The sequence below is a fragment of the Sporothrix schenckii genome (genome assembly GCF_000961545.1).
Source record: "Sporothrix schenckii 1099-18 chromosome Unknown Cont44, whole genome shotgun sequence".
In the NCBI taxonomy this organism is placed as follows: Eukaryota; Fungi; Ascomycota; class Sordariomycetes; order Ophiostomatales; family Ophiostomataceae; genus Sporothrix; species Sporothrix schenckii.
The window spans coordinates 5,188,825-5,203,644 of NW_015971145.1; the positions used below are offsets into that span (position 1 = coordinate 5,188,825).

A 14,820-nucleotide genomic window follows, 5' to 3' on the forward strand; every position below is an offset into this window, starting at 1 on the left:
CCATGTCAGCTGTCGCACAGTCAGCTACCAATTGCAGTTAGGGCTTGTAGGGGCGCCGTACATCGTCCATGGAAGGAGCAGTGCACTGCATCGTCCGTAGACGTCATTGACAGCCAACACGCGCGAGAAAATGCGCTCCGTATTGTAAGCTTACAGTGCCTTGCAGTGCAGGATGGAAGGAGCACTAGAGGAGTAATTAAGCAATCTCTTTGCTCCTTCCCTTTTCACAGGTATTAGGCTCAGACACAAATACAACATTGCACTATAAAAAATGAAGAATAGAAAGAATAGAAAAATATTGAAAATGCGACAGACGAAGCATGCTGAGCGTACTGTAACAATCTGCCATCACTGTCACTGTGCTACGCGCAGAGGTCATAAACATACGGAGGCCTCTGGCTGTCCGCAAATTAACACTGGGGCCAGCAACTATTGCTTTGCGGAGACGATCTAACCGAGCAGCAAACGAATCAGAGGGCTCCAAAATCAGGGCAATCGCCAGCCACGTCGACAAAGCTGACTTGACAACGCGCATGTGCACTCGTCGACGACAGGGGAACATACTTATTTCGTATGACGGCGACGTAACGGGAGCAAACGGGATGCTGATGCTTGGGCTGACCTGATACTAGGCCAGTATTGAGCGCATTTGCATTCGGCGAACACCAGACATCCGGCGTGAGGACGTCCAAACGGACGAATAATACCTCACGTTGGATTCGCTTTTTGTTTCTCAATTGGTCTTCATCCCCTGCTGTCAACCGCTGCACCACGTATTGTGACCGGGACACCGTGTCGGGGAAGGGTGGCGGCTCACCGCATGTTTTGTTGCGTTGCCAACTCAGCCGTTTTGGCAAAGATCATCCTAGTGGCTTGAAAGGCGCCCTAGACACTGGCGAAAGCAAGGAAAAATAAAATTAGGTGCCCGCAGGCATGTCCTCCTGGAACCTCACCCATCTGTCATCGTCATGAAACGCGTCACTTGTGGGAGTGTTCACATGTGGCTTGGTAAGAGAGAGTCTGACCTGTCAGACATCGTCGGGCAACAGACAAAAACAGACATGGCAGCGAATTGCGGAGAGTGAAATAAGACAGGCAATGGTGGGATTTGACTTGGTGGCTGCGAGGATTACAGAAACTGGAAACCTGTGCGGGCATTCGGTTTTGATGTCTTCTCCTTTCTTCGCCCTGTTTGTCGTATTTCTCCTCCCGTTTCCGGATGAAGGCCTCCGAGGAAGAACAAGGGAAGAGAAAGAAACCCAACGAGGCATAACTGATCCAATAATTGGCGTTATGGCTGCGTGTGTCTGCATTAGTCTTCATCGCCGTCTCCTCCCAGTGGCCAGAGCTCGGCTGCCAAGACGCGGAACAGCAAGAGAGGGGAGTGGCTGAAAGTCGACAGGTACGGCTCGAAACCAGTGTAATCAACTCCGGGGGGAAGTGGTTGGGCCGGGAAGCATCTTGTCGAGCTCGCTGAACAAGGGACCGTGTTGTTTGAAATGTCATGACGTGTCCTCCGTTTTTATGTTTTGGTTTATTTACATTCCCTTTTTCTGTTTGGATTTTGATTTTGGACGAGGTTAAATATTCAAAACAATTTTTCATTATCCAAAAATATACACCAGGTAATAGATGCTTTTAATAAAATAACGAATAAAAAAACACATTAGATAACACCTCTCAAAGGATATCCAATACGTGCTAGATCACGAGGCCACAAAACAAAGTCAAACGTTTTCCAAACTCCAGAAGCAAATGTTACAGAAATGGAGGGACTCCAATTTTTTCGAGTGTTTCACCGCGTGGCACCATCATGAACCCTGCTGGCCAAACAAATCAGGGCTTCCTTGGGCAGCCCCGCCACTACCGTTGCCGTCCTCGGCTGGCGGCCGTTGTAGACCAATGTCGTCCACGCTGCTGCGTCGCAGGAACAGACGCGATGCCAAGAACCCGGGACTCGTCGTCCGGATCGGCGTCAGGGGGGTAGGCTGGATGAACTGATTCTGGTTCTGGTTCTGGTTCAGGTTCAGGTTCAGGTTCTGGTTGTGGCTCTGGGGGCCGCCCAATCCGACCGACGCACTCGCAGGTGACCGGAGGCTGCCACTGGCGCTGGATGGCGGCGCCAGCGGGCTGCTGTCACCGCCCCCGCCGCCGCTCACATGACTGCTGCCACTGTTGCCACTCGTAACCCGCGTGCTGCTGTTCAGCAGACCCGGAGGCAGGCCGAGCGTCGGGATGTTTGTGTCGGGCACTTCGGCCGTGGCGCGCGCGGCCGCAGACGACAGCAGCGACGATGAGTTGTGCGCGGCGTGTGATACAGGGCGGCTGGTCGAGGTGGGCGTGCCGGCCGTGGAGCTCGTGCTGCCGCTCGACGGCGGGACCATGTGCGGGTGGCTGCCCGACAGACGCGGTGTATTCAGACCACCGCCGGCCGCAGCGGCTGCCGTCGAGGCGCTGCGCTTTTCGAGAAGCTCCGTGTAAAAGGCCTCCAGGGCCACGGGGTCCTGGCTAAACGCCTCGAGCTCGTCCATGACGCTTTCGGGATCTTCGCCCGGCGGCAGGTCGCCTGTCGAGATGGAAAAGAGCACGGCACTCGCGGTGTTGGGCACCATGCCGGGGTTGTTGCTGCTACCGGGGACCACAGGCGCTGCGCCGACCGAGCTGCTGGTCACGATCGGGCTGGGGCCGGGAACGCTGTTCTTATTCAGCAGTCCCGACATGGTCGTTGCGCTGCCCTTTTGGCTCAGTGCTTCGAGACCAGTGGGACGGAGCCGCGGCGAGTTGAACAGCCCTGTCCTGACCATGGGCGACTGGAGCGGCGTTGGCTCACTGGGTCCACCGCCCTGTGGCTGCTGTTGCTGCTGCTGTTGTTGTTGCTGTTGCTGCTGCTGATCCGTTGGCCGCATATCCCGCGCAGACGGCACCGTGGACCGGTTGCTGAACAAGCGGTTGACGAGAAGCAAAAAGTCGCCTTCGTCGTCAATCTGCGCCAAGATGATGCCGGATCGGTGGATGTACTGCGTGTACTTGAAAAAGGGACGGCCCCACGAGTATTGCACGTCGACGCTGTGCGGAAAGTTGGACGCCGCCTCCGTGTCGAGCACAAACCCAAACTTGCGCAGGATCGCACTCTGATAAAAGTGGCGACCGGGCTGAGCCTGGGCGGCTAGCAAATTGGGATCGTAGAACGTGGCGGGTCGCTGCGTCGGTGGCGCCAGTGCCAGGCGGACCTTGTACGGCCGTCGGAAGGGGTTGCCCTCGCTGATGGACGACGCCTCGGCAATCGGCACCTCGACGAGGCGAAGGCCATGCTGGTAGGCCTCGCGTGCCCAGACCTCAACGGCGTCCTCAATGAGCTTGGCCGTGGCGTTCATCCATTCGATGCGGATGTGGTAGCAGTTGTCCGGGTTGTGCAGGCGGTCGTAGTGCAGGTCGATGCGTTCGGGGCGGTATGAGCGCTTGCGGTGGTCGACGTCGTATTTCATCATCTTGCTGAGCAGCACACGCGGCCTCTTCTTGTCTGCATGCGCATTGTTTCCGTTGCCGCCGCTCTCACTCGTGTTGCTGCCGCCTGTCGTGGTGGTCTGGTTGTTGTTGCTGGTGCTATTGCTGCCGGTGCCGGAGATTGCCGCGAGGATCGGCGTGGAGGCAGCCGATGCTGGCGCCTTGCCAAAATCGCTGTCCTCGTGGACAGACACCGGCCGGGACGCGGGCTGTCTTGACCCGTCAGCTGACCCGCCGCCGCCGCCACCACCACCACCACCACCACTGCCGCTGCCGCCGTCGCCGCCACCACTCTGCAAATCAGCCGCCGTGGGTATGGCTGCCACCGACGCCTTGCGTGTGTTGAACCAGCCGCCCGTGTTGTGCGGCTTGGCATACTCGCTGCTGATTTGGTAAAAGTACTGGCCGTCGCGGAACGCGTGGCGCTTCTCGACATGGACAAAGATGCCCTGGTGCTTGCCTTCGCGGGGGCCGACGGCCGGTGTGGCACCGCCCCCACCGCCAGCTCCAGTGGACGCTGCAGCCGCAGCGCTGCTTGCTGTTCCAGTGCTGCCGTCGGTCGTTGCAGTGTGTCCACCGCCGGAGGCAGCACTGGCGGTGTTGCCGTCGCGATCCTTCTTGTCAGATGCATCCTTCTCGGACGCGTCGTTTGAGGCCTTGTACAGGTAGTCGCGGTCGCGGTCGCGGTCCGACACCATGAGCATGTTGCCCAGGGCCTCGGCCTCCTGGCGACTCTCGAGGTCCTCGACGTTGTCGAGCAACCAACTCGTCATGTCCGAGCCAATAAAGCAGTTGTAGTGCAGCCGCAAATGCCAGCGCCGGTTTTGCATGCGCACGCCGCCCTGTTCGACAGGCTGTTGCATCGCCTCGGCCAGTGCCGCCAGGTTGAGGTTGCTCTTGCGGAAGGGATCGCGGTCGGTCACAAGCTGGCCCTTGCGGGGGAGCGGCTGCTGTGGTGCCTGTCCAGCCGCACCCCCAGCTGCTGTGCCTGTGCCTGTGCTTGCGCCGGCGCCTGCTCCACCCAGGAGCGGCAGGGTCGATTCGAGCTCGGCGGCGATGACCAGCGACGGATCTTCAGTCTTATAGACGACGTCGAGCGGGTTCTGGTTGGTGTCGCGCGTGCGCCGGTGGCGGTTTGAGAGCGTCTGCAAAAAGTGGCGCTCGGACGCGGGGATGACGCGGTGCTTCTGCCACAGCTGGCCGAGTTTCCGGATGCCCTCAATGCGGACCTCTTCGTCGTTGTCGACGGGATTCGGGTTCGAGTTGGCATTTGCATTCGGATTCGCGTTTGCATTTGCATTTGCATTCGCGGCGCCAGAGATGCTACCCGTTGTAGACGCAACGGAGCCGGCACGGTGCGGGAGCACCATGGGGATCAGCACGAAACGCGCACGCCAGAAGCGTAGGTTCTCGGTGAGCTGTTCGTCGTGGCCTGCGACGTGCGAGTCGATGTAGTTCCAGTTGCGCTCGGAGCGCGGCGCGGAGACGTCGATTGTGCTCGTCAGGTAGTCGTGGTCCAGGAGCGTGCGGATGGCTGGCCGGTACAGCGGCGCAGGGTTCGATGCAGTTCCGGCGCCGGCGCCACCACCGTCGGCACCCGACCCGGCACCGCCAGCCAAAAGCCCACCACCGGCTGCACCACTGCCGCTGCCAAACTCGTCCGTCTTGCGATGGTAAATGTTGACCTGCACCTCGGCATCGTTGGCAAACGACAGCTGGTGGATGGTGTTGCCAATGGACATGAAGATGCTCGTGCCGTCTTCAAAGGGCTGCTGGTCCGTCGAGAAGATGTCGGCAATCTTCATCTGCTTCTGGCCAAAAGCCTTGGCCACGACGGGGCCGATGACGACCTGGAAGCCTTGCGACAGCCGCAAGCTAATCAGCTCACGCAGCAGGTTGTCACGGGTCTGCGGCACCTCGGGCAGCTCATCGTCGGCGTCCTGAGACACGCTGTAGGGCTGCTGCACGTACTCGCTTTCAAACTGCGCCTTGGTGGGGAAGTACTCGGTCGTCAGCGGCACAGATGCGGGCGAGCACAGCGTCTTCCAGCGCATGACACGGATCTCGCCGGGACGGGGAAAGACGTGCTGCCAGCGGCTGTTAAACGTGGCAGAATCGATCTTGTTCGCCTCGGGCTTAGAGGGGTTGATCATCATGAGCCAGGGGGCCATGGCGGCGGTGGGCGACAGGGCCTTGGTGGTCTCAGGTACGGCCTCGGCGAGCAGCTTGGAGTTGTAGACGCGCTGCGCGTCATCAGCACGCAACGTGCTGGAGTAGTGGGGGTCGCGGTCGTCACGGGGGCGTGGGGGCTCGGTGCGCCCGGCACGACCGGCACCGAGGAACGAGCCGGCAGCCAGCTGTGTCGACGAGTCGCCGGAGCGGATCACGATGGGGCGCGTCGGCGTTTCCGGCGGCGCAAGGCGGCTTCGGTTGCGCTGGTCCGTGGAGCTGGCGCCGCCGACCATCCGCCCAAGCCCTGTTCGGCTGCCGGACGCTGCTCGGTCGGCGGATGAGAGGCCGTGCATGGTCGGGTGGGGCAGGTTCATCCGGTCGTCTCCTGTCGAAAAGACAGCGGATGCTTTTGGCGTGCTTGGGATTGCCCCGGGTGCGTGTGCCGTGGCCGACGTCGTGGCCGCGGTGGCAGGCGCCGTAGCCAAGGAGAGGTTCACGGTCGGCGCAGACGGCAGATTGGACGCCGCAACGGTCTCTGCGCTGACTTCGGCCACGGCCGCCTTGGGTGCCGCAATGCCGAACCCTCGCTGGCCAAGGCTGATCTGCCGCATCGCTTTCGGCACCTTGGACGAGGATGAGCGCGAGCTCTTGATGCTCTTGATGCTCTCCTTGTCGAAGCTGACAGACCTCGTGTTGTCGCGCATATTTCTGTAATCGAGACCGCGACTCGATAGGAGTGCAGAGCTTGCCGGTGTTGCTGCCGTGGAGGACGAGACCGGTCGGTAGCTGGATGCCGACGTCGTGGCGAGGCTACTGGTTGCACCGGTCGTGGACATGAAGCTGGCCGTCGACGGCCGCCGGTCGGCCTGTGCATGTGCAGAGCTTGTGCCCGCACCGCCCGAACCGCCCGAACCGCCTTCACCGAGGAAATGTGTCTTTCGCAGTGTGCGGGGCCCTGAGAGAGCCAATGCCGAGCTGGACAGGGCCGCCGTGCCGTCGTCTGGCTCGCGCTCACGCCTGTAGCTGCTGCTGGTGGCTCCGCTGTGATGGCCCTTGCGGCGTGTGGGCAGTTTCTGGCGGCTGCCGTCGTACTCTTGCAGCTGCCTCCACAGCGACTTGCTGTTCTGCTTGGCCAGCTTGTCGGCGGCAAACTTTTGGAAGCCGTAGACCTGGTCGAACAGGACGTTGGCGGCGAGCTTGTTCTGGACGACGAGGACACCGCCGTGCTCGACGGGCGAGGTGGACAGCGAGTCGGACGAGGGCTTGAACGCACTGCGCGGGAACAGCGGGTCGGCGTGGAGCGGGGTGGTCTCGATCTCGTTCGTCTCGAGCACGCCGCGCATCTGGAGGTCGTACATGCGGCAGCGGACAGCAAACTCCTCGAGATGCGTGCCCGGGCGGGTGCCCTCGAGCGGAAGCGGCGGCAAGGGCACGCCCTGGCGCATAAGCAGTTCGTTGGGCTCGCTGGCCCAATACGAAACATGCAGCCACTGGGGAAGAGCATAAAACCAGCTGTCGTTGAAGCGGTCGGCGCCCATCGCCTCAAAGGTCCGCTGCTGCGGCGTGTCAGCAGACCCGGCACCGGCACCCTTGCTCGGCGACAACGAGTGGGCGCCGACGCTCGAGTAGCTGCCGTAGAGCGGCGTGTTCTGTTTAGGCGTGCTGCCGCTCATGTGGGCAAAATGAGTGCCAACGCCTTTGGTGTGGCTCTGACTGTGGCTGTTGCTTTGGCTGTTCCCCTGGCTATTTGCCTGGCTGTTGTTGCTATATGTTCGGGACTTTTGAAAGTCACGGTCGAGGCGGTGTGGGTGGCGGAAGCGAAACAGTGGCGCATAGTGGAGAGGGACCTTGGGGATGCAGATGAGGTCGATGCCGATGCCGTTGCCGATGAGGGCCTCGGTGGTGCGGCGCAGGGCGTCGTACTCGACCTCAAAGACGCCGGAGCCGGGCGAGATGACGACGACAGAGATGCCGGTGCGCATGAGATCGCGGTCCACGTAGTCGTGGGAGAAGAGAGTGGAGGCCATGTTGACGGCTTCGAGGACGTTGCCGTACATGGCGGACGACGACTCGGCCTGGATGTGGTGCTGGAACTTTTGGTTCAGCGGCGGCTTCTTGGACGGATCGGGATCGCCCGTCGCCTCGCCGCCGTCCGCCGCATCGTCCGACACAGACAGCGCGCCCGGAGGCAGAGACGCAGCCGTGTCAGGGCGCAGGTGGGCGAGGTGGTGCAGGCTGATGTCCCGGCGGAAGAGGTTGAACTCGCGCTTGAGCTGGTAGAGGATGCGGGTCCACTCGTTGCTGGACATTTCGCTGACGACAACGCGGTAAAAGTCCTTGTACGGGCGGCGGTTGCCGGACGACTGGACGCCCGTATAGTAGTCGTGCTGCACCGATGCCTCGGACAGGTCGACGGCCAGGCCGGTGTCGTACTCGACGCGCGCAAAGAGCACGATGGTGACCAGATGCTTGACCTTGCGCGCGGCCCATTTCTTGAACAGCGTGGGCAGCAGGCCGTTGACGACCTTGCTGAACAGGATCTCGCCGGAGCCGTCCGAGTCAAAGTCCCACATCTCGCGGGCCATTTGGATGAAGAGGACGAAGCGGGCCGACTCGCTGCGGAAGATGGGCCGCGTGTTCTTGCCGAAAAAGGCCGACGGCACGCGCTTGCCGTCGACAAAGACGTGGGTCACCTGGGCCTTGATCGTGCTCATAAACAGGACCATCTGGCCGCGGTAGACGGTGCGTTCGGCAAGCTCGGAGACGGCGAGGCGCCACATGTCGGCGCGCGACAGGTACTGGTCCTTGAAGACGAGCTCGACGTGCGAGGCTTCGATGGCCGGGTTGCTGGCGTCGACGGGGGTCAGCAGGACGGTCGAGCCCTTTTTCATGCCAAAGACGTCGGCGATGCGTTTGGCAACGTAGATTTCGACCGTGGGGTGGCGCGCCTTGAGCTCTTTGGGCATGTCTTTGACGATAAACAGATACCGGCGGCCGGCGTCCGCCTCGCCGTCGGGGGCTTGCCCGGCTGCACCGCCTGTTGCTGTTCCTGTTGCTGTTCCTGGGCCCGTGCCGGTGTCTGTGCTTGTGCCGTCTTCCGTTCCTCCCGTTCCTCCGGAATCTCCTGGTGTTCCCCCTGCGGATCCTGTTGTTCCAGAGGCCTGGTCGTCTTTGCGTCCGGCCACCGCGTTAGGACGGCGGACGGTATTGTTGTTGCTGTTGGTGCCGCTGCCCCCGGTGCCCGTACTGCCAAACCCCGGCCGCTGCTCGGGTAGGACATCAATGGCCATGAGCTGGCCCAGCTGCACGTCGTCGTCAAAGTGGTCGAGGTTCATGAGCACCTCGTCGCGGGCAAACGATTCATTGACGGTGACGGAGCAGGTGCGTTCAAATGCGGGCTGTGGGCCCTTGGCAGGGCTGGCCTCGCGGATGGTGGAGTTGCTCGACATGGTGTCGGGGGACCGGGCGCGGCGTGGGGGTGTCGACGAACGGGGACGGCTGTGCTGGAGGAGATGGTGATGGAACGATGGAGGCGGATGGGTGGGCGGGTTGGTTGGTTGCGGGCTGCCCGTCGACGGGACGGGCCCACCGCTCAGCGAGGCATCGGTGGGCACGGATTCGGCACTGTTGCGGCTCAGCTGGCGAAGGTGCGAGGCCCAGCGAGGTGGCCCGGCCTTGCGCGAGTGCGCCGGCGAGAATCCGTTGCGAGACATTGTCGCGTCAGCGGCGGGCAAAGGCGCGATCAGGACGTCATCGGCAGCGGGCGTGTGCGCAGGCTGCCGGGATGGTATGTGGCATGGTATGCGGCCGCTTCACATATGTCGTTTGCCAGGTCACGGTGGTACGTGCGGCCAATCGTGGATGAGGTACAGTTGGGAGCTCGACGCTGCTGTGAAGGGTCAAGCAGGTGCGTGATGGCGGCAGAATGTAGTTGCTGGCGGGCTATTGGACGGCTGACTCACCGCCTTCCTATTTTGTAATTACAGCTTGCATGGCAGGTGCAATTGCAATCGGCGCATCGACAGCATGTCGTCCAGTATGCGAATTGGCTGTAGAGCGACGTAGGTACGTTTGCATATTGCGAATTCAACCAACGAATGTACACCATGACATTTCTGGCCGAAGAACTCGGTACTGTTGTCTTATTTCCAGTCGTTCAACATGACACACTTGTCTTGTGCCACACAGCTGTCAGAGCAATGCGGACGGCCAGCGCTAGAATTCTCCGACTGTCTACCAATTGTGAGTGAATTACACGAAAGCAGGCAACGCCAACGCGATATCGCGCTTGCTCTTCAAAGGACGGATACGGCGAGCCCATCCATGATGGCACAAGGACGCACAGGGCCGCGCACAGTGCACGGGCAACGGTGGGACGAGCTGCTCGCAGCCGAGAGCGGCCCCCGGTGAAGAGCAAGGTCGATGGATTTAATCAGTTGCGTCGGGCAATTGGGTGGGCGCCCAACACAGAGGCACCGTGCCAAGCCTGGATCTAGTGAGGTGCTGGTGGTCGTGCTGGCTCATGTGTTAGATACACAATCATTGTGGCGCATGTGTGTTGGCTGTCGGTGGGTCGGCTGTCTGCATTTCCGCATCGTGACGCAGTTACGGTCCTGAAGTCAGCTCGGAGATATCTTGTCGTTTCTACACTGTGAACGAGATGAAACAGCTCGGACGTGATAAAACCCGCCAAAATAATAATGGAATAACGCTGGAACCGAGAATGTGGAAGCCTGAGAAGAAACCAGCCGAAACGTACTAGGCTGGTGCCGTGGCAAATGGACGTTCGAGTCGCGCTCGCCGGCCCCAAAGTGCGCCTAACGCGGGAACCAGTGACGCACGAACGAGCACACACCAGAGAACTACCGACCCGTCGCAAATTCGGCGGTTTCTGTTTCAACTTCTCGACGTCTCCGCATCCGCCGATCAAGTGACGCCAACGCATCCTGGTGTTTTGTTCCCTTCCTTGCGTTCTCCTGCATCACATGAATATCTTGTGTGCTCCATCTCGTCTTTCGTACGCAGCGTGGCGTGTATCTCTTGATATTTGCTCTCTTCTCGCTGCTCACTTCATTGAGCTCTCTTCATAATCTCTTATACGCCTTTCTCCATCGCCAGGTTGTTCTGCAGTTGCCACTGGTCGAGCCTTCCTGTTGCGAACACCTCCTCACTCTTCCGCTCCTGCCCTTCAAGTCCGGTAGCCAATCAGCCGAACGTGATCGATCGCCCTGATTTACGTTTTGAACGAGGGTGGGCAGCATTGTCGCATTCGTGTCGCGGTACTCTTTTAAAGTCGATCTTCTGTCTTCTTGTTCTTCCCTTCCATCCGTTTAGATTTTTTATTTCGTCTCATTGTCCAGTCCAACTCGAGGTGACTTCGCTTTCGCCTCGCCTTGTTCCTTCCAGATTCGTCCACTGGCAAGTGAAAGGGGACCCACCTTCCTCTTTCATTGTCAACTGCTTCTTGCCTCGCTTCGCAACTTTTCCAACTCCATCGCGATCAACGATACATTCTTTTTTTCCAGCCTCACATTTACCTCGCTTCGACTGGCCGCCTGCCGCCATGGCCTTCCATCTCACGCCCAAGAAGCGCCTTATGGCGACCATTGCGATATCGTTCTCGTTCTTTGTCGCTGAAATTATTGGTATGCATGCTTGAACAAGCATCCCTGTCTTTTGCCATATTGGCGCTCTTTCTGACCTTTTTACCTTTTCAGTTGCTTTCATGACAAAATCCTTGGCTCTTCTTGCCGATGCCTTCCATTATGTAAATGGTCCACTTTAACAAAACGTATCCGTCTGGCATATATCGACGACTGACACAGTTCGCCCAGATGAACGACCTGATAGGATTCATAGTTGCGCTGGTTGCTATCGTTGTAAGTCCCATCGCATACCAAAGCCAGCAAATGCCAATGTTAAGTATGGGGAGATTGCTAACACCATCAGATATCGGAACGGTCAGACTTCCCGCAAGACTTGTCGTTTGGCTGGCAGCGTGCCCGGCTTCTTGGTGCCTTCTTCAACGGCGTCTTCCTCTTGGCGCTTGGCGTCAGCATCTTTCTCCAGTCCATTGAGAGATTCATTACGCTTCAAAGTCGGTCCTCCTTTTCGAGACAATATCCATTAATGATTCATTATGTTTTTAGAAAAGAAAATCACATGCGCTAATACATTCTCACAGAGGTCGAGAACCCAAAGCTCGTTCTGATTATGGGCTGTGTCGGGTTTGGCCTGAATGTCATCTCGGCCGTCTTTTTGCACGAACACGACCACGACCACGGTGACGGCGGCGGCAGCGGCGGCCACAGCCACAATCATGCGCCCAACGAAGAGTCCGAGCACGGCCACGTTCACGTCGACGACGACGACCAGCTGCACGAGTCCCACGCCGAGCACCGCCACCTGACCGTCCAGACCAAGGGCTCCGGCCGCGATCTCAACATGCTCGGCGCCATGGTACACGTCCTGGGTGACGCCGCCAACAACGTTGGCGTCATCATTGCCGCTGTCGTCATCTGGAAGACGCACTATGCGGGCCGCTACTACGCCGACCCGGGCGTCAGTATTGGCATTGCCCTCATGATCTTGCTGTCGTCCATCCCGCTCGTCAAGAATAGCGGCACCATCTTGCTCGAGAGCGCACCGCGCGGTGTCGACATCCAGGATGTCAAGCACGACCTTGAAAAGATCCCGGGCATCGAGTCGGTGCACGAGCTGCACATTTGGCGGCTGGACCAGAAAAAAGCCATTGCCTCGGCACACGTGGTCGTCTCGGACCAGACGGTGTCGAGCTTCATGGAGAAGGCACGCACGGTTAGCGAGTGCCTGCATGCCTACGGTGTACACTCGGCTACGCTGCAGCCCGAGCTGTCGTACTCGTCGCAAGTATCCCTGGCCGGCCAGACCAGCGGCAACATGGGCGGTGTCGCGTCTCTAGAACCTGGGGGCGGTAAAGATGATCTCACTCTGTCCAAGATTGCAGTTGTTTTGTCCAAGGGTGACAGTGTCGCCGTGGACGATGATGGGGCTACCGGAGCTACTGCAGGAAGCAGCAGCAACAACAAACACGGTGTCTGCAATGAAGCGGACTCTCAAGGCACAAACGGTGCCAGCAGAAGCAGCAGCAACAGCAACAGCAACAACAATGGCAGCAGCAGCAGCGATTCCGCACGGAGACGGCCATCGAACGCAGTCTCGGTCATCCGTAGGCGGCGGACCGAGGCGAGCGGTTGCCAGATCCCGTGTGGCACACTTTGTGAGAACCTCATGTGCTGTAAGTAAGTAGCTGAGGAAAGGCCAAACTAGATAAAACCGGCCTGGCTCGATCGGTGGTTACAGAAGAACGCGGTTGGGACAACACTACGACATAAGGCTTCAGGCAGGCAAAGCAGGAGGGTGATTATCATGCAAGGAAATGCCTCCGTGCATGGAGCTGCTATCAATCTACAACATACACGCAACATAATCATGAGCACCTGCTTGCTATATTCTGTATCCAGCAACTCAAGATTAAAAAAGCACCCGACCTCCTAAATATTTATTTCCTATTTAGCTATTGAGAAGACTTGTTCTCCTCCGCTGTATACTGGTATCGACACGCAACAAATTGACTGTATCAATACGACCAATAATGATGCCTGTAGCTACAATATTACAAAAACAAGGACTTGAGGAATGAACGAGTTTATGTAATGAGGCCGAGAAGGCGATACAGTTGCATGTTTATTATTATAGCAGTAGAAAACATAAAAAGGATATAATACGGATTAAGAGCGTGCAGAGATTGAGGTAGCACAATAACGCAAATGCTGTGCTGCAAGGAGCATCCTTTTCTATCTCTGTTGTGCATGTCTTTGACGTAACGGCTCCTGACGAAGACTAAGAAGTCGTAGAAACAACGGGTATCGTGGGTATCGTGGGTATCATGACGTGGCTAAACCCCCCCCCCCTCTCCTTCACGGCGCACTCTCGACCAACGTCCGTAGTCTCTCTCGCACCGCGACCAGACTCCTCCCCAGATGGTTCTTGCCCCAGTATGTCCGGTACTGCATTGGCCGTTACTTGATGCCGTAGCCGATGCCCCAGTAGGAGTCGCGGCCCGCGGCCTTGACGAGCTGCCGGTCGCCGGTTTCCAGCAGCTGGCGGCCAATGTCCGGGAGCAGCTGCGCTCGCGCCTCGCGCCCGAGCCAGTCGCCGCCGTCGTCAATCACGTGCTGAAGGTGTGCACCGCCAAATTTGTGCCAGAGCGCGTCGGCCATGACGTGCAGAGGGCGGTCGTTGCGGCTCCAGACGGCGGCATCGAAGCCGCGGACGGTCCGGGCGATGTCTTTGCAGTCGCTGGCCTTGGTAGCAGCCAGGATGCGCTGGCAGGCAACGGTGTCTCCAAAGCATGCAGCTTTGCAGTACATGTAGTACTGCTCGGAGTGCTGGAATTCGATGGTGGGCGCATCGTTGGGCGGCGTTTCGTCTGCATCATTGTTGTCTGCGGTTCGAGGAGAGGCCAGCAGCCAGGAGGCACAAGCAATGGCCGGGTCCGGCGCGGAAAGCTTGGCCGGCTTGTAGTTTGACATGTAGCCGTAGTCTTCCCATTCCTTGTGAAAGAAAATGGACATTTGCTCGTCGTCTTGCGGCCCCAAGCTGGCGTCGCTCTGGTTCTTCTTGTGCTTTGGCGGCATCTTGTTCCAAAGGTATATTATGCGCTCGTCTTCGCTCGATTTCGCTTGTGTCAAGAGAATCAGCCACCAAGTTTTCAGATCCCATAGGTGATAAAGCGTGCCATTATAAGAACAGCCACATTGAGAATTTCAATTAAAGTTCTACTGGTGATGATCAGGCGTGTGATACCAATTGCTGAATCATGAGCAGCTACAACGATAAAGGGTGGCAAAAGCCGATATGGGCACATGACGAGCCGACGTACAGTGGGCGAACCATAGTGTCAAAACTCATAGGCGGAAAATAGTAAGGCACCAACCTCTTTGAATTTAGACAAGAAGGTTTGGAGGTTGTCGAGAAGGCCATGTCTAGCGGCGAAGGGTACTAGTTGTGTGAGGTAGTTGCGATCAAACGAGGATGCTGGAACTTTGATAACTACCCTCAACGAGAAAATGAGGGTATAAGAGGTACTGGGAAGATTGAAGT

The 14,820-nt window shown here is 58.5% G+C and overlaps 3 protein-coding genes across 3 annotated transcripts; 1 reads left to right on the forward strand and 2 right to left on the reverse strand.

Moving 5' to 3' along the window:
- Window positions 1–1,811: 1,811 nt before the first annotated feature.
- Window positions 1,812–9,389, reverse strand: SPSK_08261 (egl-and pleckstrin domain containing protein; the record flags this gene model as incomplete). Its single annotated transcript, XM_016734866.1, has 1 exon — window positions 1,812–9,389. The coding sequence occupies one exon, from the start codon at window positions 9,387–9,389 to the stop codon at window positions 1,812–1,814; it is 7,578 nt and encodes a 2,525-aa protein (XP_016588367.1).
- A 1,850-nt stretch (window positions 9,390–11,239) lies between these two features.
- Window positions 11,240–12,960, forward strand: SPSK_08980 (cation efflux system protein, CDF family; the record flags this gene model as incomplete). The annotated part of the gene is made up of 5 exons (XM_016735562.1): window positions 11,240–11,321; window positions 11,394–11,443; window positions 11,502–11,555; window positions 11,626–11,773; window positions 11,861–12,960. 5 exons carry the CDS (start codon window positions 11,240–11,242, stop codon window positions 12,958–12,960), a joined length of 1,434 nt encoding a protein of 477 aa, XP_016588368.1.
- Window positions 12,961–13,736: 776 nt separating this feature from the next.
- SPSK_09855 (uncharacterized protein) lies at window positions 13,737–14,354 on the reverse strand (the record flags this gene model as incomplete). Its single annotated transcript, XM_016736423.1, has 1 exon — window positions 13,737–14,354. The coding sequence occupies one exon, from the start codon at window positions 14,352–14,354 to the stop codon at window positions 13,737–13,739; it is 618 nt and encodes a 205-aa protein (XP_016588369.1).
- Window positions 14,355–14,820: the final 466 nt, after the last annotated feature.